The following is a 22,410-nucleotide window of genomic DNA, read 5'->3' as shown; positions in this document are numbered from 1 at the left end:
ACAACACTGGGTAGAATGAGCCAGGATCAGCAACCTTCCTGGATTTGCTATTGTTATTAACTACATTTGTATGGCTGCCCAATATATCTCTCAATATTACATGCTAACTGAGCCTAAGAAACACTTGTCATTTAGACACATGTTTAAATTCGTCCTAAAATCTAAAATTCATATGCAACAGTATTGCTTTGTTTTAAAACTTCAAACAAATAGTGTATAACCTAGAAGCACAGTTAGTTTAATTCAACATATAATCCACTGTATCCCATAAACTTAAAGTCTCTTACAGCTTTTAAAAGTTCCACTTCTTAGCCTGTTATCAGGGAGTGCACACAAACCACACCATGCAAGACATAAGAACATAAGAAGAGCCTGCTGGACCAGGCCAGTGGCCCATCTAGTCCAGCATCCTGTTCTCACAGTGGCCAACCAGGTGCCTGGGGGAAGCCCGCAAGCAGACTTCACCCTCCACAGAAGCAGCAGCTGATGTAGCAACAGAACCAGCTTCAGCAGGTCCCAAGCAGGCCAAGGAGCTGCTGCAGAAAGATGCATATTGCTACCACCCCCACTGAGTACCATGGAAAGTGACAGCAAGTGGGTTTTCCTTCTTCCTTCTTTTTATGTCTTATATTGTATTTTATTATATGACAATTTGCATTCCATAGACTTCAAACTGTAATACAATAAAATACAACATAAGGAATAAAAGCAGCAATAATGATACAATAAAAAAAATTAATATGAATATTTAATGTGGACATGTCATGGACCACCTGAATGAAGCTTGTAGACCGCTGGTGGTCCATGGAACACAGTTTGGGAACCCCTGAATTAGAGAAGAGGTGGAAACAGCACAAGGCTATAAAGACTGCATTGTAGCTTGCAAAACTCATGCAATGCAAGCAATTAACATTGAAGATGCAAGAAGTATCTCTTCATCAACAAGTGCAAATGCAAATCCACAGCCACTGACGATCAAGCTCCCCAAACTGATGACTGAAAGATTTTATAGAGACATTAGCTGCTGGCAGGGATTTTGGAGCCAATATGAAACCTCCATTCAGAAGAACACCAGGTTGACAAAGGTAGACAAACTTAATTACCTAAAATGCTAAGTAGGTGGGGCAGCAGCCAGTGCAACTGATGGTATGCCACTATCAGAGATAAATTATGATGCAGCCACAAAAATCCTGATGGAAATATTTGGGTGCAAGGATTTGATTATTAATGTCCACATGAACAAGCTGCTAAGCCTGAACCCAGTAAAAAGGTCAACAGACACCTGTGTGGTGCCTATGAAATGTATGCAGTCTAGAGTCCACAGGAGGTCTCTGATACCTATGGAAGTCTGTTGTGTCCACTACTGGAGATATAGCACTGGAGTGATCCCTGGAGATACAGCACTGGAGTTCAGCCCCAGTAGGGATGGCAGTGAAGCTCCTGAAGTTCCTCCAAAGGAAAAGTGAGATTTGACAGCTTACCTCAATTCTGACCAAGAGTGAAGTTAAACCATGTGACAGTGATATTTTCAAGTGCAGTCGGTACAACATTATCCAGAGCAGAAGGACTGATCTCTACTCCATCTGCTATGGCACTGAACACAGTAACTCCAGAAGCAGGTTGCATATTCTGCAATGCTCCTGACCACAGAGCAGATGATTGTTCAGCTCTGACACTTGTAGAAGGAAAGGAAAAGCTGAAGATATTAGGCCAATGCTTCACATATCTGGGGGTCTCATAGCTAAATTCTGCAAGGCAAAGGGAATTGTTTGCTCCAGTTGCAGGAAACGCCATCATAAGTCAATTTGTTCGCAAGAAGCAAAGGAGAACCCCATCAACAAGACAACTCCTGATGACAATGTATGTCCTCAATAGCTCCATCTCCAGTGGACCTAAAGCCACAGAACACAGTATTACTGCAAAATGTTCAAGCTTCAGCCAAAGGGTCTACAGGGAAGAAAACTGTATTAGATGGAGAAAGCCAAAGAACATTTATATGAGAAGACATCTTCAAGGCACTAAAGTTCCCAGTGGTGGGAGAAAAGACCCAAAGTATCCATGACTTCAAGGTAAAGACACCAGTGACTACCAAAAGATTGAGAGTTGAGAAGATTTGTTGCTAGGTGTGGACTGTGTAAAGTTATTTACTTGACAATGCTAAGACCTTTAAAAGAGCAGATCAAGATTTGAGAGAACTTTGGTCACAAATGGACCGTGAGCAACTTCAAGATTTCTTTAGTCTAAGAAGTTCATTGTAGAACGAGATGCCTGGTGGGGAGAATTTGGGGATTTGTTTGTTCTGTCAAAACCTGTTTAAACAAAAACTGAGAAAAGCAGCCCTGTCGTTTAACAAACTTGAAATAACCTTGACTGAACTTGAAGCCATACTGAACTCTAGGCCAATCACCTTTGTTTACAATGAAGTGGAGGAGCCATCACCTCTGACCCCAGCTCACTTCCCTGTGGGTATCCTATTCCAGAGATTCATACAATTACTGGAAATTAACTCAGTAAAAGATGGAAATACCGACAAACATTGATTAATCAGTTTTGGAAACAATGGCGGCAAGAATATCGATTGGACCTATGATCAGTTCATTGCAGTGTTCCATCAGAATTGAATGCTGACTCAAAGCAAATGACATAGTTTTTATTCATGAAAACACCAAAACGTGTGGAAGATTCGTAGAACTGCAGACTTTCTGAGGACGTAACAATAGAGTCCATGACAATGAAGTCAGCACATGTGCTGTGTGACTTACCTCTTGAGCGGTTCTGAGAAGGCCAATTCAACTATTATATCTATTGTAACTTTCAGAAGGGGATGAACTTAATTAACCAGTTATACTCTGAGTCATTGGCAGTGATTTGCATGGAATCTTCCCACATAAAACTTTGCAGAGGGATGAAGCAAGGATGCCCTTCGTCTCCGTTGCTATTTGCTCTTGTTATTGAAACCTTTGCTATAGCAATTTGGAATAGCCCGGAGATAGAGGGCATCAAAGCTGGAGGCGTGGAGCACAAAATAAATCTTTTTGCAGATTATGTACTCCTGATGCTTAGTCATCCCCACGGGGCAATTCATGCAATTCATGACACCCTTAAAAAGTTCCAAACTTCAGCTCGGCTAGAAATCAATTGTTTCAAATCAAAGATGCTCTGCTTCCACATCACTGAGCAAGACAGGGAACACCTCACAAAGCTCTCAGGCTTTCGCCTATGCCCAGGAGGGTTCCGATACCTGAGGGTCATCATAACAAAGGATTCTGCCCAACGCAGACACCACACTTACTGCAGAGTAACTAACACTTGAATAGATGGAAGCACTTGGGGCTATCATGGTTGGGAAGGATAGCCACAGTTAAAATGGCTATCCTGCCCAAACTTCTATTCCTCTTTCAGGTGCTCCCCACTGCAATTCCCATGAATGGTTTCAAAGATGGCAAAAAAAATTAGGGAAATTTGTCACCAATGGTAAGCACAGCAGGATAAGTTCCATTGCAGTTTTTATACCTAAAAGCAAGGGAGGCCTCGGTGTCCCCAACTTAAGGATTTACTATGACTAATTTCAGCTCAAACAACTGCTCCATATTATTTGCAACACTAAAGATACAAAGTGGATAGCAATGGAAATAGAAAAATCTTCCCTGATGATTTGGACATTGCCCCTCTTAGCAGAGGCATGGTCGAAGCTCAAACAAAGAGAAAATCCATTTCTCCAAGCAACCCTCCTAGTCTGGAAACAATGGGAGAGGATTTTAGCTCCTTCACTCTCCCCTGTCATCCCTTTTCTAGACTTTCCAGAATTCAGAAGTGCTGATAAATATGCCCAATTCAAGGGGTGGGAGGAGAAAGGCTTATATAGAATAAGGACCTATTTGTGAGAGGCCAGCCTATAACAGAAGCGATGTTGTGAGATAAACTGGGCAATCTTCTGTTTAACTGGCTTCACCTTGTCCAAGCATGCACATTAACCTACAAAATTAACAAAAAACATCCACATCTACTGTAGTCCCCAGTGGGGTTTCTAGTACAACATCTGCTGCAACTTCTTGGGAACAGTTTCAGCTGATCAGGCCTGATGACATAGACAAAGTGCTTGCAATGATGCGGCCAGCAATGTGTCCTCTCGACCCTTGCCCTTCTTGGCTTATTACAGCTGGCTGAGGGGGTTTGACTGAGTGGATCCAGGGTGTGGTCAACGCATTGTTGCAGAATGGAATGGTTCCAGCCACCCTGAAAAAGGCAGTGATCCGACCGCTCCTGAAAAAGCCCACCCTGGACCCATTGGTCTGTGACAATTACCGACCCGTTGCAAATGCCCCCTTCTTAGGGAAGGTGATTCAGAGGGTCGTGGTGCAGCAATTGCAAGTACTCTCTGATGAAACAAATTATCCTGACCCATTCCAATCTGGGTTCAGGCCTACTTATGGGACTGAATTGGCCTTGGTCACCCTGATGGATGACCTTTATCGGAAGAAGGACAGGGAGAGTGTGACCCTGTTACTCTTACTTGATCTTTCAGGCTTTTGATACCATTGACCATGGTATCCTTCTGAGCTGACTTGGTGAGATGGGTATCGGAGGCACTGTTTTAGAGTGGTTCTGATCCTATCTCCAGGGATGTTTTCAGAGAATAGTGGGTGGTTTTCTTTCGGCCCCCTGGCAGTTGTGCTGTGGGGTGCTGCAGGGTACCATCTTGTCCCCCATGCTGTTTAACATCTATGTGAAGCCCTTGCGAGTGGTCATCAGGAGATTTGAGGTGAGGTGTCAGCAGTGTGCTGACAATACCCAGCTCTATTTCTCTGTAACATCTGAATCAGGAGAGGCCGTGCAAGCCCTGGACCACTGCCTGGACTCGGTGGTTGGCTGGATGAGGGCCAATAAACTGAGTCTGAATCCTAGCAAGACGGAGACGTTGTGGGTTCCCGAATTCGGATGACTGGTCAGTTGCCTGCTTTGGATGGGGTCATACTCCCTCTGAAAGAGCAGATCCATAGTCTGGGGATGCTCCTGGATCCATATTTGTCGCTAGAGGCCCAGGTGACCTCAGTGGCTAGAAGTGCCTTTTACCAGCTTTGGCTGGTAAGACAACTGTGGTCGTTTCTGCACCAAGATAGCCTGCCCACTGTTGTCCACACACTGGTAACCTCCAGGCTGGATTACTGTAATGCGCTCTATGTGGAGCTGCCCTTGAGGTTGGTGGAGAAGCTGCAGCTGGTGCAAAATGCCGCAGTGAGACTGTTCACTTGGGTAGGGTATTCCCAACACGTCACCCCGCCGCTGAAATAATTGCACTGGCTGCCCATTTGCTACCGGGCCACGTTCAAGATTCTAGTATTGGTGTACAATGCCCTATACAGCTTGGCACCAGGATACCTGAAAGACCGTCTTACCCTTATATATCCAGTCGATCATTGCACTCTGCAGGTGAGGGCCTCCTTCAGATACCATCTTTATCAAGAGGTCCATTCCGCACAACACAGGAAACAAACCTTTAGTGTGGCGGCGCCTATCCTGTGGAATCTCCTCCACTTAAATATTAGACAGGGACCATCTCTGTTATCTTTTCAGTGCCTATTGAAGACCTTCCTCTTTCAACAAGCCTTTTAAGTTGAGACCTATCCCAGTCTGCATCTGTGTTGGAATTGTTTTTAAACCTTTTCTCTTTTTTTTGTAAAGATGTTTTTAAAGCTTTTAAAAAAAGGTTTAAAGATGTTTTCTTTTAATATATTTTACAGTCTGTTGTTTTTAGTGCTTTTGTTTACCGTCCTGGGCTCCTATTGGGACGAAGGGTGGGATATAAATCAAACAATAAATAAATAAATAAATAAAAAGTCCATCACTCCCTTACAGTATACAAACATCTTTGCTTCCACCCAGATCTTGACCCAAAAGGGCTGTCAGCGCTCCTCTACCGAGCATGAATCAATGCTACCATGGGAGACGCCAACAGTTTGAGAATGAAATGGGAAGATGAACTTAGGACAGAAATAGATAACCAGCAATGGCAGCAAATATGGTCAAAACCACCTCTTAAGACACCCTCAGCTAAGATCCAAGACGCAGCTCTTAAAGTATTCCTATAGTGACACTGGACCCCCTTAAAACTATTTCATATTAATTCAGCCCTCTCACCACTCTGTTGGAGAGGCTGTGATGGGCTCATTCTGTCATATGTGGTGGGATTGAGCACCAATCAAAAGATTTTGGTTCACAGTGTTTAGCACAATTTCTGACATCACTGGTCAGTTAATTATTCCTACACCAACATTTGCCCTACTGCCACTTACTGATCATCTTGATGAACCGGTAATTCATAAGAATCTAGTGGTTCTGCTCTTGGCAGCCGCTGGTTTGGAAATTACTTTTCAGTAGAAAAAGGCTGAGAATCTCACCATGAGACGGTGGCTGGACAGAGTATAGGACAATAGCTGTTTCTGAAAAATTAATGTAACACAGTCGCGCTATCAAAGACCAATTACGCAGAGATAAATTTGATGATACATGGCACCCCTTTTTGGCATATGTCAATAGAACTTTGCCTATCATCTCCCTACCCATGTTTCTTTGTGGTGCAGTTATGTATTCATGGCTAAGAACTAGATTTCTGTTATTATGAGGTAATGCAAGAGAAAACAGGCATCATACACGACTAACCGGAATTCTTTAGGAGAGTAAAATATAAATCTCCTAATAGCTTGTAAACTTGGTAATTGTACTCTGTATCCTTGTTTCTGTTTGTTCGCTTTTATTAAAAATTCAATAAAAATATTTATAAAGAAAGAGAAGGGGATGACCTTGCTTGAAGTTCATCGGGCTTGAGGATGTTGAAACTGTGTCTAGTCTCTTTAACCGGTATAACTGGGGAGTGACATAGGGAGAGGCTTAAAGGGATATCTTTTTTATGTAACTCCCATTGAGTACTATGGAAAATGAAAGTAAATGGGCTTTCCTATTTTTCTTCTTCCTTTTGTAGAAGCAGAGTTTAGTTTGTTGTAAGTAAAGTTTGTCAGTTAATAAAAGTAATCAGTGTCAAAGAAGTTAAGCCTCCAAGAACTATTATTTCTGCTAAGAAGACTTTGGCTGTTGCAATAGGTCTGGGGAAGTGGGAAAGAGCCAGAGTAGCTTGAAAGGGGAGGGCCGCACGTATCCTTACCAGCAAGCTCACCCTCACATCCCAGCCCATTCTATTGCTCCCAAGACAAAGTTGTTTGTTTTTAAGGATAAATAAATGTCTAATTTCCAATGATGCCATGTCATGAGTAGCTGTGTTTTTCAACGCAACAACTATGGGTCTGGAGAAAGTATATGACAAAATGTACAAAAATGTACAAAACCAGCTTGCTCAAATGCAGTCCACTGAGACTTGAAACGGACAATTGTCTACTCTGAAGACAAGGGCTACAAATGTGAACTGAAAGTGCTATGCCATGACATTGGGCAGCAATGCTCTGCATCATAAAAAGATTGTTTGAACAAGAACTCTGTCAGAACCCTGAACTCAAGTCTTTTAAGGCACTATTTGTAATACTGGAATACACTTCCATACAAGCAACATCCACATTCAATTTAATGACTATAAAATCTTCTGTATTAAAAATGACTTGTCTTACCTAGGTATTGACAAAAGTAATTTAATATTTTTCTTTAAAATGTAGCACCTCCCTGTAACTTTAAAAAGAGTAACATATTTGCATTATGCTGTGTTTGATTTAAAAATACATATGTGCCTACCATTTATGCGCCAAGTTTCAGCTTGAAGCTATTTAAACCATCTGAGTTGTAAACTCTGAAGACTGGGGTTTAGGTGGAAATGCTGACAGACTATTAACTACTGCAGTGCTACTGAACAGCTTTACCATTTAATGCTCTGTTCAGGGGTCCCAGGGAGGGGAGCATGCTGGCTGTGCCGGTAGAGCTCAGCTGAAGTAAAAGACATGTAGACTTCTTTCCGCTGCCCTTTCTCCTGGCATAGCACCTGCTGGGACTGGGGGCCGCAGGACAGAGCCAAACAGGACCAGGATGTGGTCCCCTTGGTTCTCCCCCCCCCCCGTACTGCTGGAATGCCCCTTTGGGGGGGCTTGCATCGGCCTCAGCTGTATTCGCCAACCTTGGCTGCACCCGGGTGGGGGTAGAGTTCCCCAGCCGTACCACAACTGCACCCAAATGTGGGATTGTTGCTGGCGCAGCCTGGCTGCACCAACACCCTCCCTCCTCCTCCCTGTTGGAAGTGGGGCAAGAGCAACTCCTGTTTTGTTCTCTTGTTTATGTTCCAGAAGGGAGATAGAGTTAGGGTCCTCCAGATGGATAGGCTTGATTACCTTTACCTGTGATGCTCTGACTGACTGATAGGTCTTAGGGAAGCTTATGTGCCCCTCCTCTTTCCGCCCTTTCCTCTCCTCTTCTCTTCGACTGTCTGAGAAATAGGAGACACCTTTGTCTCTGCTCTCTCTCTCCTGAGCCATGAGGGCAACTCCCAAGCCTCCAACTTAGTTAGTTAGTTAGAACTAGGTATGCCTTCCTATCTACCATGTATTTCTATAAATAAAGTAGCTTTTCTTATTTTACTAAGTCTTAAGTCTCAGTGATCCTTATGCAGGGTAAAAGCCTGCTTTCTTAGGTAAACACGCACACACACTGGCACACACGCATTTCAGACCGCTGTCGTTCTCTGCCAACAAATATACAAATTTACACAACAACACTCCCCAGCTACGCTGCATCCTGAATCCCCTCAGCTTGGCGTAACTACCAGGAGAATTGCACCCTATCTGAGGTTCATTCATTTCAGTGGGTGTATTCTGAGTAGGACTTAGTTGAACACCACCCACAATTTACCAATAATTCTGACTACAAATCCTTCAACCGCTTACTTTGGTACAGTCCCACTGACTCCAATAAGGCCCTCTCTCTCTTTAGTCTTTTCAGTCACTAGTATTATAGTGAAAACATAATTAATGTTCCTGAAAGAATTATTAAAACACTATCAAGGGCTTAAATGCTGGACTCTGAGTCCAGCCCCACTATACAGAATAATTCATGGGAATTTGATCACAAAAGTTGGTTTCAGAGCCATTACATCGTATTCCTTCAGACATGAACAATATTAAAGTTACAATTCTGTGTTGATATATTTCTTTATCTGTCCTTCGTTTAATAAGTAAAGCTATTATACTGAACACATTTTACTGAGAGAAAGGTCCTTTGCAATAAGTAGAACTTCTAAATAAAAATGTTTTTGGTCAGAATTAAGACTAATTCTCAATAAATTCAACAGGAACCCCATCTCTCCTTGCCTGCTCCTTCCTTCTGAAAAATATAAACACTAATATTCTATAATGCTTGACCAAGGTGATTTTTAAAATTTATAATCAAAAGTAGAATGGTTTACAATGATATGCTGTGATACGCTTAAGATACTGCACAAAATCTTATCAGCATATTTAAACCCACTCAAACCTATTGTTGCATATGAAGCAGCTTGATACAGGTGCCTGTTTTACTCTTAGGTCAATGTGCATTTTCACTGGGCATTTTATTCAATTATATGTGAAATTACTTTCAAATTAATTACTTTTTGGAAATAAATCCATTCTATTCAGCTGGCATTGGTGCTACAGCAGAGGTTTATACAGTTTTAGTCTCTACGATTAAAATGAAAATATTATGTAAAGATTTTCCCAAATCAATGTACATCTTCTGTACATAATCTATCTTTCTTTACAGTTTTCAACATGCAATCGTTTTTCATCAGAAGATAAACTAGAAATTACAAACAATAAGCTTATATCCTAAACATCTTTATTTGTAAATATGTATTGATCATTTCAACAGAACCAAATCATTCAAGAGTCTTTTATCAGTGGTATCTAAGGAAAGCCTTTTCCAGGGTGTCACGCACAGACTATGTAGCTCATTTACCTATAGTGCAACACCACGCACTAGCCATGGAGTACCATGCAAAGTACTCTGCTCCATCACATTATACAAGTGAAAACTGCATATGCATGCTATAGGTGACTCAGGAAAATATTTAGGGTACAGGTCAGTACAGCTGAGACCTCAATCACTGTTGTCTGTTTATACCAGCCTTCCAAAGTTTGGTGCCTTCCAGATGTTTTGGCCTGCAACTCCCATCATTGGCCATGCTGGCAGGAGGTGATGGGGGTTGTAACTCAAAATGTCTGGAGGGAATCAGGTTGTGAAAGGCTGGTTTATACTGCATAGGCACACATAAGGTACATACCACTGTAATATCTTAGCACAGTTAATACGGGATTGCATCACCCAGTTTAGCTAGTCTAAATATGAATACATTAATATGGACAGACATATGATTTGCTACTTAAAGCACACCTCTGTCCTATCTGTCTGTTAAATATGTTCTTGATACATATTGTCTATGAGTGTGCATTTTAAGAGGCAAGCATATATTAATTGCAATGGAATATGTTTACTTCTGTGCACTACAAATCCAATATCAGTATAATTTAGTGTTGATCAAAATTACAATTAAAATGTCCTGAAATCTTTCCCTTACCTGTCAGCACTCTTAAGTGATTTAAAAACGTTAAAGAGAAGTGGTCCACACACCTGAAAATGTACATGATTCTTGAGTATGTATGGCAGATTTACAAAAGAAAAAAGCACCCATGCACCCAGAGGTTAGTTTTCGAAAGGTCTATCTCAACTTGCTATCTGCAAGCTGTATCATGTAGAGCCAAGAGACAGAACAATAATAAGATTTGAGGCACAGATCTCTTACAGTTTACATAGGATGGTTGCAGATTACATAGCAGGTTTTTGGTAAGTTCAAATAACCAGATTCCACTACCCTCTACTAAAACAACACAATCTCTAATAATTTTTTTAATCATCTTGTAATAGGTGTCCAGTGAAAATCGGTTGCCTGAAGGAATTCAAAGCTCCATGGACTGTTTGTCCACCAAGTCTTGAACAAAGTAGAGAACTTAACTTTGCTAAAGCTGTTCCACAGCAGTAGAATGAAGGGCATATTAGAGCCTTCAACAAAATTTAAACTACTGGACTTCCAGAAATCTACAATTGAAAAAGCCATTGTTTGTTGTGGGGAGGGGGAATCCCACCAGACTAAATTCATTTTATCAAATTATCTAAGAGCATAATAATTTTTGTTTTCCATTTATAAACACAGCATCTCTCCCGGCACTATGTAAAATGTATATTCCACTCTCTGGAGAATGTGGATTTATAAATTATTTTGTCTGTGTATGATTTTCAACTCAGGATTAAGTGTAACTTTGGCCCCGGCTCTTACACTAAGGGAAAAGGCTATAGTTTGAGGGAATGATTGAGTTGATTCAATTTACATACATATACCAAATCCCTATATGCAACTTTTAGATTTCTTAAGACATCCACTGTTGGGACAATGAATGTTTTGTGATGTTGTACTATGGAAGAAAATGGGTAGACATTTTGCAGTGAATGTTTGAGAATATAGCTGAGAAGTGCATGAAATAAAAGAGGCAGGTGAAAGCACTCTGCTTATACTAATGTTGTAGGGTGTGAGCATGTTAGTAGAAAACAGTATTACTGATTTAAATCTGGGTGGCATTTCACTGATGTGTGAACCTTCTAATAACACCGTCTGTTTCTCCTGGCAAAGCAAGCATTTTATGAGCAAACATTTCCTAATTTGTCCAGCAGGAGACCAGGGCAATCTCACACTGGAAAAAGGAAGTACCCTGTTCCCCCTTTTTTTCATCCACAGCCCATCCTTTCTGTCATTAGTTTAAAGGACCTTTCATCTTTGTTGCTCAGTGAATCAACAGAGCTCCTTATGTGAATTGCATATGATTTTCAAACAGTTCAAATAGTTTTCAAACAGAACTTTAAATCTAATACTTTAGACAGAGACCCAACTGCAAAAAGAAACCTCCCACAATAGTTCTGAAAATTCTGCTGAATTCTTCCTTTAGATTTAGATCAACACCAGAATATGAAAAGCATCACACAGCTGCCTATTTTATGTTTGTAAATGCAAAAATCAAATGGAATTATTTCAGAAGCTGTGGATAAGGAAAAGAAAGATGTCTAGTTCAGGAAGTTTGAAACACGTGAAAGGAAACATTGGGGGGAGCTAAACTGCCACTTTCTTTCATCCTGAAAAGGGTAGCTCAAATGTTGCCCCCCAAAATCCTGCCTGATGTCTTTGAGGGTATAATTGACCCTGATGATCAATTAGATGCAACATACTTTTGTGGTTAACCTGGTTATTAGATGGATTTGAAAAGTAACTTTGTACTGGTTGGGGGCATTTTACAAAGAAAGGATTTTTTATTGTCAGCCTTTGAGATGCTTCACCATCAATGGGGTTTAGGGCTGCATGCAATAAGGACAGTATGTATGTGATCTGGAAAAGCTGTTGGAAGTAATGGGAAAGTACTATGGCTAATAGTGAGATACATCCTGCAGAGGAGTTTGATTGTTTATGGAGAGTTGAAAGAAATATCATCAGGGATTCTAAATTCTGTGAAAAAGTGAGTGCCGCTGACTTCAATGAGATTTATTCATGAACAAATGAGTTTGGGACAGAGCCATTATTGTTAGCTGTATCCGACACCCCTATAAAATCCTTTTGACTCAGGAGAGGGAAAAGAGGGCTCCTTTTTGTGATATAAATATGAAAATCCATATAGCTGTTGGGAGTTGGCTGCTCTTTGCAAAGGCTCCAGGCTTGCTGGAGAGGCTACTAAAAGGGCATTAAATGTGGGAAAAGTAGGAGTAGCAACAAAAGATGTATGGAAGCTGAGGTAAGGAAGGCTGACTGCCCATGAGGAATAATATCTCCAGTCAATTGTACAAGACTGTCTGCAAGGGTCAGTTGAGGATCTTGAACTGGAAGACCCAATGGCCTGTGCCATACCATTGAAGTAAAGGGGTACATTTGTGTTCCCAGATCAAAGGGAGCCTTTTAGATGAGGTAACATGTGTGCACATGTGGACACCAGGTAGGGACAGAGAATATGCCACCTCTGAAGAAATTAGTAGCCTACCTCACCCCTGTACAATTTTGGTAAGTCGAGCAAACATTTTTGTCAGGGAAAGTAAGGGGTGTTTTGGCACTCACTTGTAAGGGACAGTACTAGAGTCTTTACCTTGGTTATCTTGGTGCTCACAGAGGCTTTATGTCTAAGGAAAAGTGTGAATGTACATATGTAGATAATAAAGGGTGCTCTACCTCTTAAAACTATGTTCAGAAGCCATAAGTAAGGAGACAGAGGTGCTAAATCTGTGAACCCAGAGGGGCAGAGAGCAGCACATCCCTGAGGTAAAATAAGCCTAGGTGGAGCCGTTATGATGAAGAAGAAGATGAAGAAGAAATGCTTTAAAGTAAATAGGAAGGGTGCCTGCAATGGGTACAAAAGGCAGGCCTGCAGAGAACAGGCCACGAAAAAGGAAAAGAAGCTGCCCCAGAGAATCGGGGTGGGGAAGAAGGCTCACGCTAGGTTCTCTTACCTTGAATGCCACCGGGAGGGTCTTGTTGCAGCGCCAGTGTGAGGGCAGCACGGAGCACAGGAAGTTGGGGCTGTCGGTGCGAACCAGCTCGGCCGGGTGATCGGCGATGATCTCCACCATGGTGCGGTTATCGTGCGGGCGAAGCCTGGGCACCGCCGCCGCCGCCTCCTGGTGCTGCTGCTGCTGCTGCTGCTGCTGGGCTGCCGCCACCACCACCGGGCTCACTTCGCTCATCTTGCCGGGCTGCAGGCTGCTGGAAGGGGGGCTGAACCTCCGGCTGGTGCTGGGATCTACGGGAATACGCATCACAACAGCCACAAGTTAGCGAGTTTTGCGGGGGGGTGAAGGGGGTGTCTCTCGAGGAGGCGTTTCAGTGGGACCCAGGAAGGAAGGGAAGCGGGCGGGTGCGGGAGGAAGATGTGGCGAGGGCCAGGGAGAGAAAAACAGGATCCGATTAAGTGCAGGAACGGGGAGGGGGGAGATCACTAAGAAAGAAAGAAAGAAAGAAAGAAAGAAAGAAAGAAAGAAAGAAAGAAAGAAAGGCTGCTGATTCTGGGGAGACGCTTGAGCGGCTGGGTGGCTTCCCGCGGCTGGTCTTCGCAGAGTCTCGTGGCGGCGGCTGCCCAGCGGCGAAGCGCAAAGCCTCTTCCTTCTTGGTTGCAATTTTGCTCAAAGTCTCTGCTCGCTCTTCCACCCACCCCCTTCCACCAACGCGTCGGCTTCGATTGCTGCACGTTTGTTTGTTTCTCTCTGCGCCCCCCCCCCCGTTTCTTCTTTCCTGTCTGGGGCTGTTGTCAAGGGTTGGCCGAGCGAGGAGGTGCACGGGTTGCCTGAGATTTCCTTCTGCTTCGGGCAAAATGGGTTGATCGCCAGTGCGGAGGAGCAGGGGACCCAAAAGAGAGAGGCTCGTTTGCCTCCAGGGAGGTCTTCCGCCGCCGCCGCCGCCGCCCCTCCCGCCAAAGTTGCTGGATCAGAGAAAATGAAGATGCCAGCGAGCTTCTCCGGTTTTCCAGTTTTGCCGCTTCTAGTGGGAGAGAATGAGCAGAAGGGGAAGGAAAAGGAGGGGTGGGAAGGTGCGTCTGCGGGGGGGGGGGCTCTGTGGCAAAAGCGTCTCCTCCTTTGCTCAGAACCAGGCTGCCCTCGCCTTGCACGCAAGCGGCGCGCTCTCGGGGTGCGGCGGGGATGGGAAAAGTAGCCGAACGAAGAACGAGGAGCGCAACTTTCGCCGGCTGCCGAGGAAGAACCCAGCAGTGGTCCGCGATCGAACTTCCGACTCCCGGCCGGGGCAGCGCGACGAAGAGGCAGGAGGAAGGCGGCGGGGCGGGGAGAGGACTGTCGGGCTCATTCCTCAAACGCGCCGGGGAGTAACTTGCGGCAGAAGGCGGCGGCGGCGGCTCAGTCCTTTCTGCCGCTGCTCTATAGAGCTGAATGGTTTTTTCCCTTCCTCAATAGACGCGGCGGCGGGGGGGGGGAATAAAACTTATAACTTTATCAAAGTTTTTGTTTTTAAATATGTCAACGGGAGCGTTCTAACAAAAAAAAAATATCACATTGGGAAAAGATTGGAAGAACAGTAGGGGAAGTGTTTTTGTTTTGGTCCTAAAATGTGTGCGGGGGCGGGCGAGGGGTGGAAAGCTGGGATTTCAAAGGATTAGGTTTTGTGGAGTGCGTGCGTGCACGCGTCTCTATACATATATATCTCTATATATACAGCTAGACACACACACACACACTCCCCGAGCGATCTTTATGCTGATGAGAGGCGGTAGCACGTGGTGTCTCTACCAGTCCTCGGTCTCCTGCAGCCTTCAAAACAAATAGAGCAACATGCGTGCGTGCTTCTGCTGCCGCCACCACAGAGAAGCGGCTTCTGGCTGCGGCTGCTTCTTCAGAAGTCAAACTCCTTGACCGACAAGGGGTGGGGGCAAAACCGAGGATCCCTCCCCGTTGGTGCTCTTTTAGGGGTGGGTGGGATTGCCTCCCAATCAATACTCAACTTGATAGGCCTTTGTGGCTAACCATCTTGCTGCGCAGATCCAAAAGATCCGTTGCTCATGTGTTTCGCCAAATCTGGTTGCGAAACACCTCCTGCTTTCTGGAATGAATACATGATGCCCCCTTTTGAACGTACAGAAAGGTATAGAAGTTGCCTGATGGTTTGTTTGCTGGCTTTACACTCGTCTGAACGTACCAAAGGCAGCAGATTTTATTTAAAACAATTTACCTACCCCACAGCAAAATTGGGTAAACGCCGCCTCCCAGTGCAGATAACAACCTATCCAATCAGCCCTTCTAAGCTAAGCTAGGCTTTGTGTTGTCTTGATACTTCCACCTTTTTTTCCTCCAAAAGAAAACTTGCCAGGCGTCAATCTGCTCGCTTAAGGGAAAGCGATCCACGAGAAAAGCATCAAGAAGAGGCGAAGGCGCGCCGGGATGAGTGTGCCAGCGCAGCTGGAAGACCAAAGATCTTGCAGGCTTAATTTGCGCCCAACTCAGCTTGTCAGGTCAGGGGCAACTTTCAAAGTCACCCCGAAGGAGGGACGCACACTGAAAAGACTCGAAAAGCATGACTCCTCGTTTCAAGCTACTCCCGCTTCATCTTCTGGCATAATAAACATGAACGTTTCTTTCCAAGGTGGGGGAAGGCTGAAAGGGTGCTCGTCCTGTGCGATTCTGTTCTAGGTATTATTTTTGTGCCCATCCCCTGCTCGCTCATTCCCACCGCCCGGTTCTTCCATGCCCCAAGAGAGCCCCGCATTCTGACTATCGCAAGCCACTCTCTTGGAAGCAAATCTCGGGTGGATTTCGATTCTTGCGGGTGGGGTGGGGTGTCTTTGAAGAGATCTTCCAATACAGAACACTTTGCTTTCTATTTTTTTGTTTGTTTTAAAAATCTACCTGTTTCCCCTCCCGCTATGGTTATAGGTGGTTTGTGGTAACCCAACCCGACGCTGGCGATCTGCCACTGGTGCTTTAAGCGCTGGAATAAAGAATGCTCATCTTCGTTGTCGTTTGCTTGTAAGCTAATTACTCCACTGCCTGTCCCGGGTTTCAGGTCAGGTGGGTAAGATTACACACGGCCCTATAGTATACAGCCTTGCTGGCAAAGTGTCTATATAGCAAAGTAAGTTTTTTAAAATGATACCGCTAATGCTTATATTTCTTTACACCCATGAAAACAACACAGTTAGGACTAGTTATTTGGACTGCTGGCGTTTTCCACCTCTGGGCAGTAATTCTTGTCGATTTCTTTAGGATTTACTTTTACTCATCATTGTGAGTTGTGGGCTTTTGGACTGGCTGTAGATTGGTTTTTATAATTTATATTTAGGATACTTGAATTGAAGGCAAAAGAAGAAGAATCTGCACACACAGTTAACAATATAGATTTCTAACTGACATACAGGTGCTAAAAGCAAACCACCCTGTAATATAAACATTATCTGCCAAGTAAAAAGAAAGGTTAGATGTTTAAGGAAGCTATTGGAAACTGCCAGTGTAGAGATACTTAAAATAGACTGCAGTCATTTTTAATGTGGAAATATTTTTTTCCACCAAATGCTTCCGCAAAGTTTTAGGCTTTTGGCAAAACCAATCTTCACTCTTCTTGAAAAATCTCTCTCCTGAACACTTTACCCAGTTAATAGCAACTTACTGAAACCTGGAAGAAGTCACAACTCAGACCATGATCTTGATTAAAAAGTAGCAGCCTGCTTGAGCCCTAACTATTGTCACTTGGAAGTCTGATTCCAGTGGGATTTACTTCTGTGTTAAGAATGCCTAGGACTGGAGCTGTAATATTTATGGAGACAAACAGGCTGTATGGATTTTGCAGATATTGGATACTATAGTTTATATCATCTGAGCCACTGATATGGCTGAAAAGGTAAGGAGGTTAACAAGAAGCTCATTGGCCTCTTTCAGCTGCCTCCTCACAAATTAATAACTGCACAGAAGATGTACAAGGTATCAGAGAGCCAGAAAGATTGACACTGAAAGAGTACAATGGCAAACTACTTACAGTCCATGGCACAGTTAGGGCTGGACCTCAAGGCAGAGGTCTAGGGCCCTGCAGCCTAGACCCCTCATCCCAAGGACTACCTATCCAGAGAGGTGATGGGGGCAGCTTACTTCGAAACATATTTTCTATAGTTAAGGGATAGCTAGCTGAACATGTACAAAGTTACAGAGGGTCATTTTATTATTTGTAATTTTAAAATATCATCTTATACAACAAAATGGTGCTTATCCTCAAGTAAATGTGTTTAGCATCAAGTAAATGTGTTTAGGTCAACAGAAGCAAAGCCCTCCCCCATCCCCATAGATATGATAGTGATTTAAGTGAGTTTTGTACATGAAACTGCACATGCTCAGAGCTGTGGGGATTTTTTTTATAATTAGGTTTGGCAAACTGTTTTTGTTTGTTTTTTGATCTAACGTACTGGGACTGTAGAAGCAGCTGTAAACAAAGAATGGAGGTCAGTGGGTGGGTGTGGATGTGAAGAGGAGAAATGTTAACTGTACGTACCACTCACAACTGAAGCAATACACATGGTCATCTAACCCACACACCCAACCTGGTAAGACCATTAAGTCCAGGGTCTAACACTGTTTAGCAGTACCACTGAATACAATCTAGCTGAACCTAATGCACTTCTAAATCTTATTGATTTCAAGGGGGGAAAGAAGCCCATACTTGACTCTCCCTTTAAATCAATGGGAGTGGAAGGTGCTAGACTGCGCCCGGAATAGATCAGCTTCAGTTTATAAACTAAAAGCTTCATTAGGCAGGTATAATAAGATTTGAAATAAAACAATTACTTGCAGCTGTTTGACATGGATGTTCTTTTTTTAAACTGAGATTCTTTAAATGTCATATTCCATCTTTGTTCACATATATAATCTGTAAACCTACTGTCAGAGTGGAGTCATATTTTGAATGTTTCTGTAGTGGTCAGGGTTGTAGAGGGATAAAGTGGGCAAAACTTTTATTTCACTAATGGGAGGGACTCTCACCATATTTATTTGTGTGCACGTCTCTAAAACCAACACCACTTTTCATGACAAAATTTATACTCGTAAGGTGTTTCAACAACCTAATTATCAGTTTCCTTCACAATAGTATGGCCAGGACCTCTGTCATGATTGTCTTTTAAGTCATGAGTTGCCACTTCAGCTAATTACCTGAACCTGTCCAGGTCTTAACAATTCTCAAATACAGACAACAATTTTAATTCCATAAACAACAATTAACATTTGTCTAATATATTGTAATATAAAATCAGGCTGGTATCTTCTTGAGAGAGGTCAGAATACAGCATTCTGTATTCAAAATGAAAATAGTGCATAATCACTAGGACTGTGTGACAAGACTATCTTCACCAAATAATTTGGATGACCAGGCTCAATGGGCCATTGTACAATGCTATGAACTATAAAATCAGGCTGGTATCTTCTTGAGAGAGGTCAGAATACAGCATTCTGTATTCAAAATGAAAATAGTGCATAATCACTAGAACTGTGTGACAAGACTATCTTCACCTAATAATTTGGATGACCAGGTGCAATGGGCCATTGTACAATGCTATGAACAGTCTAGTTTTGGGTCTTGGATTTTGTCTCATTGATTTATGATCAGGTTGCAACAAGAGATTCCTTGATAGCTGTCCTGAAACGTCAAACAAAAATATATAGCTTTGTTGTTGTTACGTGCCTTCAAGTCGCTCGTGACTTATGGCGACCCTATGAATCAGAGACCTCCAAGAGCATCTGTCATGAACCACCCTGTTCAGATCTTGTAAGTTCAGGTCTGTGGCTTCCTTGACGGAATCAACCCATCTCTTAATATATAGCTTAATCTTTTGATGGATTCTTGTATGATGTGCACATAAACGCCCCCTGCTGTTCCTGATGATAAACATTGAGAGGTGCAGGTGTGAGGAAATACCTGTTAAAGAGGCAGTCCAATTTTTTCCATGATGTTATTCAGCCGTTCATATATGGAGTGGACTGTCTGGCTGGTCAGTAATGGTTGTTCCACCATCAGGTCAACTTTCCCTGGTGTCAATTTCTGTTTCTGCTCAGACAATAAGGGGGCAGGGGAGGGCGCACTGCTTGCCTTTCGGTCCTTCACCTCAGATTTGTGGTCAGTCGTTTCCATATTTAAGGGATCAAAATGGTTCCAGACTGCAACTGTATATTTCTCCATGCCGGTATCAGTAGTTTCCCTCAACCGGAAATATTTATCCACTCTGCTTTGCTTGGGATTTGGAGGCAGCAAGTTATCACCCTTATCAGGGCTTGTAGCTCTTTTAGGTTTTCTCATCAAAAGATAAGAAAAGAAGTATCCCTTTATCTTTAACCAGTTTGGTATTGAGTCCATGCGAAGTTGCTGTTCACTTATTTCCTTACAAGGGACCCCTACCTAACTGGGATACAGTTGCTTGGGCTAAAAGACACTTCTCACTATTACTGGGGCTACCCACAAGCTTGATAAATTTAAAATCAACAAGGAGCCTTTCTAACAAGGGTTACACCAGGAAAATCCTTCTAACCTTTAACTCACGAAGAATTCCCACATTGATCATGAGGAAGAAAGATCTATTAATTCAGAAAGGAGTGTACCCACATAGACGCTTCAAAGATACAAGGGCAAGTTCCTTGCTGCATCTCAAAAAGGAGGACACATGAAGGGAACCCTTTCTGCCCCCCCCCAACCAGTATCTTTACAAGTTCAGGTGGCCAGGAGGAGCCAGCATGGAGGGAGGGCCTAAATACTAATACTGTTCCTATTGGAGTTACAACAGTAATGGAAGATAACTCTGAGGGTCCTATGCAAACGTCATTGGATCTAGATAAATCAGCCCATAAGGTCTTAGATCTAGACCAACAAGACTGGATTGAGCCAGCAGAGGAGGATTTGATAACTGCTTTTCACAAGCTTCCAGACAAGGAACAATGTAAGATCATGAGCAATCTAGAAAAGCTACAGGACAAGCTGATCCAAATCAAGAGGGGCAATCAACAAAACACAGGAAGTACAGCTCCAAATCAGCCTCCTCATATGAAACTGAGGTCACCTAGCTTCGCAGATAAAAAGGATGACGAAACAGGAACAAGCAAGTCTACAGACGGGCATCCGCTTAACGAAGATGTTTCCCCCCGAGTTTCAGATAGGAAAGACTCTCTGGAATCAAATGGCGAGATTGAGAACAGAGACCTTCTCGAGAACAACCTTAGGTCAATACCCACCAGTGAGAGATGGACTTCTTATAGACATTTGGAACCACATGAACTGGGTAGCCCCACTCCAATCCAAAAATGAGTTTGGGCTGGGGGGGGGGGCACCAGCATGCAAGCTCAGCCCAGAAATACAATGGCAGTGTTTTTTTAGATGCTGCAGGCCTCTTAACCAAGATAGACCAATAGTAGAACACCCAGAATGCCTTTTATGCATTCTTTCATGGGACATGGCAGGTTGGTTAAACAAGTTTGTTGATCCTGAGTTTATCCCTTATATGCAATCATTCGATCTGTTTTGCCTCCAGGAAACCTGGCTTATAGATGTTAATGATATGCATCTCCAAGGTTTCAAAATAGTGGCCCGTCCAGCCTTAAAAACATCCAAGTATGGGCGTGGAAGTGGAGGTCTGGCCGTACTTCTTTCCACAGATACACATTTGGATATACGGGATTTGAAATTAACAAACAATGGTTATATCCAAACCATACTAGTAAATGTCTCTGGAGTTAATCCAGTCATATGTGTGAATGTATATATCCCCCCCAAACCCATGAACCAACACAGTAAGCTAGTTTGGCGAGAGTTAGATATAGCGTTACAACATACTGAGGAAGTATTTCCAAGAGCAGATATCATGTTGTGCAGTGATTTTAATGCCCGTATTGGTGAAAATAATCAACAAATCCACAGAATCCTCGTCTTAGACAAGGAGAATGAGGACAATGTAAACATCCCAGATAGATGCTCACAGGACACTTTTATCAACAGAAATGGACAAATATTTTATAGCATTGTATATAAGTACCAGCTTCAATGCTTAAACGGTGGACCGCTAGACATGTCATGTGGCCAATATACTTACTTAACACGAGGGGGGGGGCAGCATAGTCAATTACATCTTTATGTCCCAAAATATTTATTCCAAGGTACATTCGTTCCACTTAGAGGAACGGGCGGAGAGTGACCATCACTCACTGGTTGCAGCTGTAGGGGTAGGTAAAGTCAAGAGTAGCAAACAGCCCACCAATTCCCACCCTATACAGGGTATTCAAATTGGGGAAAGACGAATCAGGTGGTCACTAACCCTGGCAGATGAAATAAAACAGATTATGTGGAAGCAGACCATGCTGAAGCTGACAGGAGAGCTCATAAACAAGGAAGATAATGTTATTAGTACATATCAGGCTTTGACAGAAACTTTAAGGCCCTTCTTGGTAAAATCTGGAGATTATAAGCCAAAACCTTACACAAAATCTTGGTTTGATGCAGAATGCAGAAACAGCAAACAGATTTTGGTAAAAGCGGCCAAATCATTAAGGTTAAATAAATCTGATGAGCAAATCAGGAGGTTCCTGAGACACAGGTGTGCCTATAAGAACCCCCTAAGAGGGAAAAAGAAGGATTATGTCAATAAATTTTGGAAAGATCTCGGGCAAGCTATTATTAACAAGAATGAAAAATATTTTTGGGACCTCATAGCATGTGATCTTAAACAAATTAAACCAGCAGTGGAAGGCGAAATCCCCATGGCGAAATGGGCCTCATATTTTGGAAATATGTACAAAGGCAGCGTAGAAGGAAATCAAGGATAGAGATGCGAAATAACAGATAAGCCAGCCCTAGAGATGCTCCCTGCATGGCTTCCCGTGAGCGTAGCAGAAATA

At 43.0% G+C, this 22,410-nt stretch overlaps 1 protein-coding gene across 3 annotated transcripts in view; it reads right to left on the bottom strand.

Moving 5' to 3' along the window:
- Positions 1-14,735, bottom strand: part of RUNX2 (RUNX family transcription factor 2) — a 213,098-nt gene extending 198,363 nt beyond the window's left edge. For all 3 annotated transcript variants that reach the window (XM_061622345.1, XM_061622347.1, XM_061622348.1), the window contains exon 1: positions 13,504-14,735. In XM_061622345.1, coding sequence (XP_061478329.1) covers positions 13,504-13,809 — 306 coding nt within the window. In that variant the 5' untranslated portion in view covers positions 13,810-14,735. The remainder of the gene's footprint in view (positions 1-13,503) is intronic.
- Positions 14,736-22,410: the final 7,675 nt, after the last annotated feature.

This window comes from Rhineura floridana, chromosome 4 (assembly GCF_030035675.1).
Source record: "Rhineura floridana isolate rRhiFlo1 chromosome 4, rRhiFlo1.hap2, whole genome shotgun sequence".
Classification (NCBI taxonomy): domain Eukaryota; kingdom Metazoa; phylum Chordata; class Lepidosauria; order Squamata; family Rhineuridae; genus Rhineura; species Rhineura floridana.
This window is presented reverse-complemented; position numbering and strand designations above follow the sequence as displayed.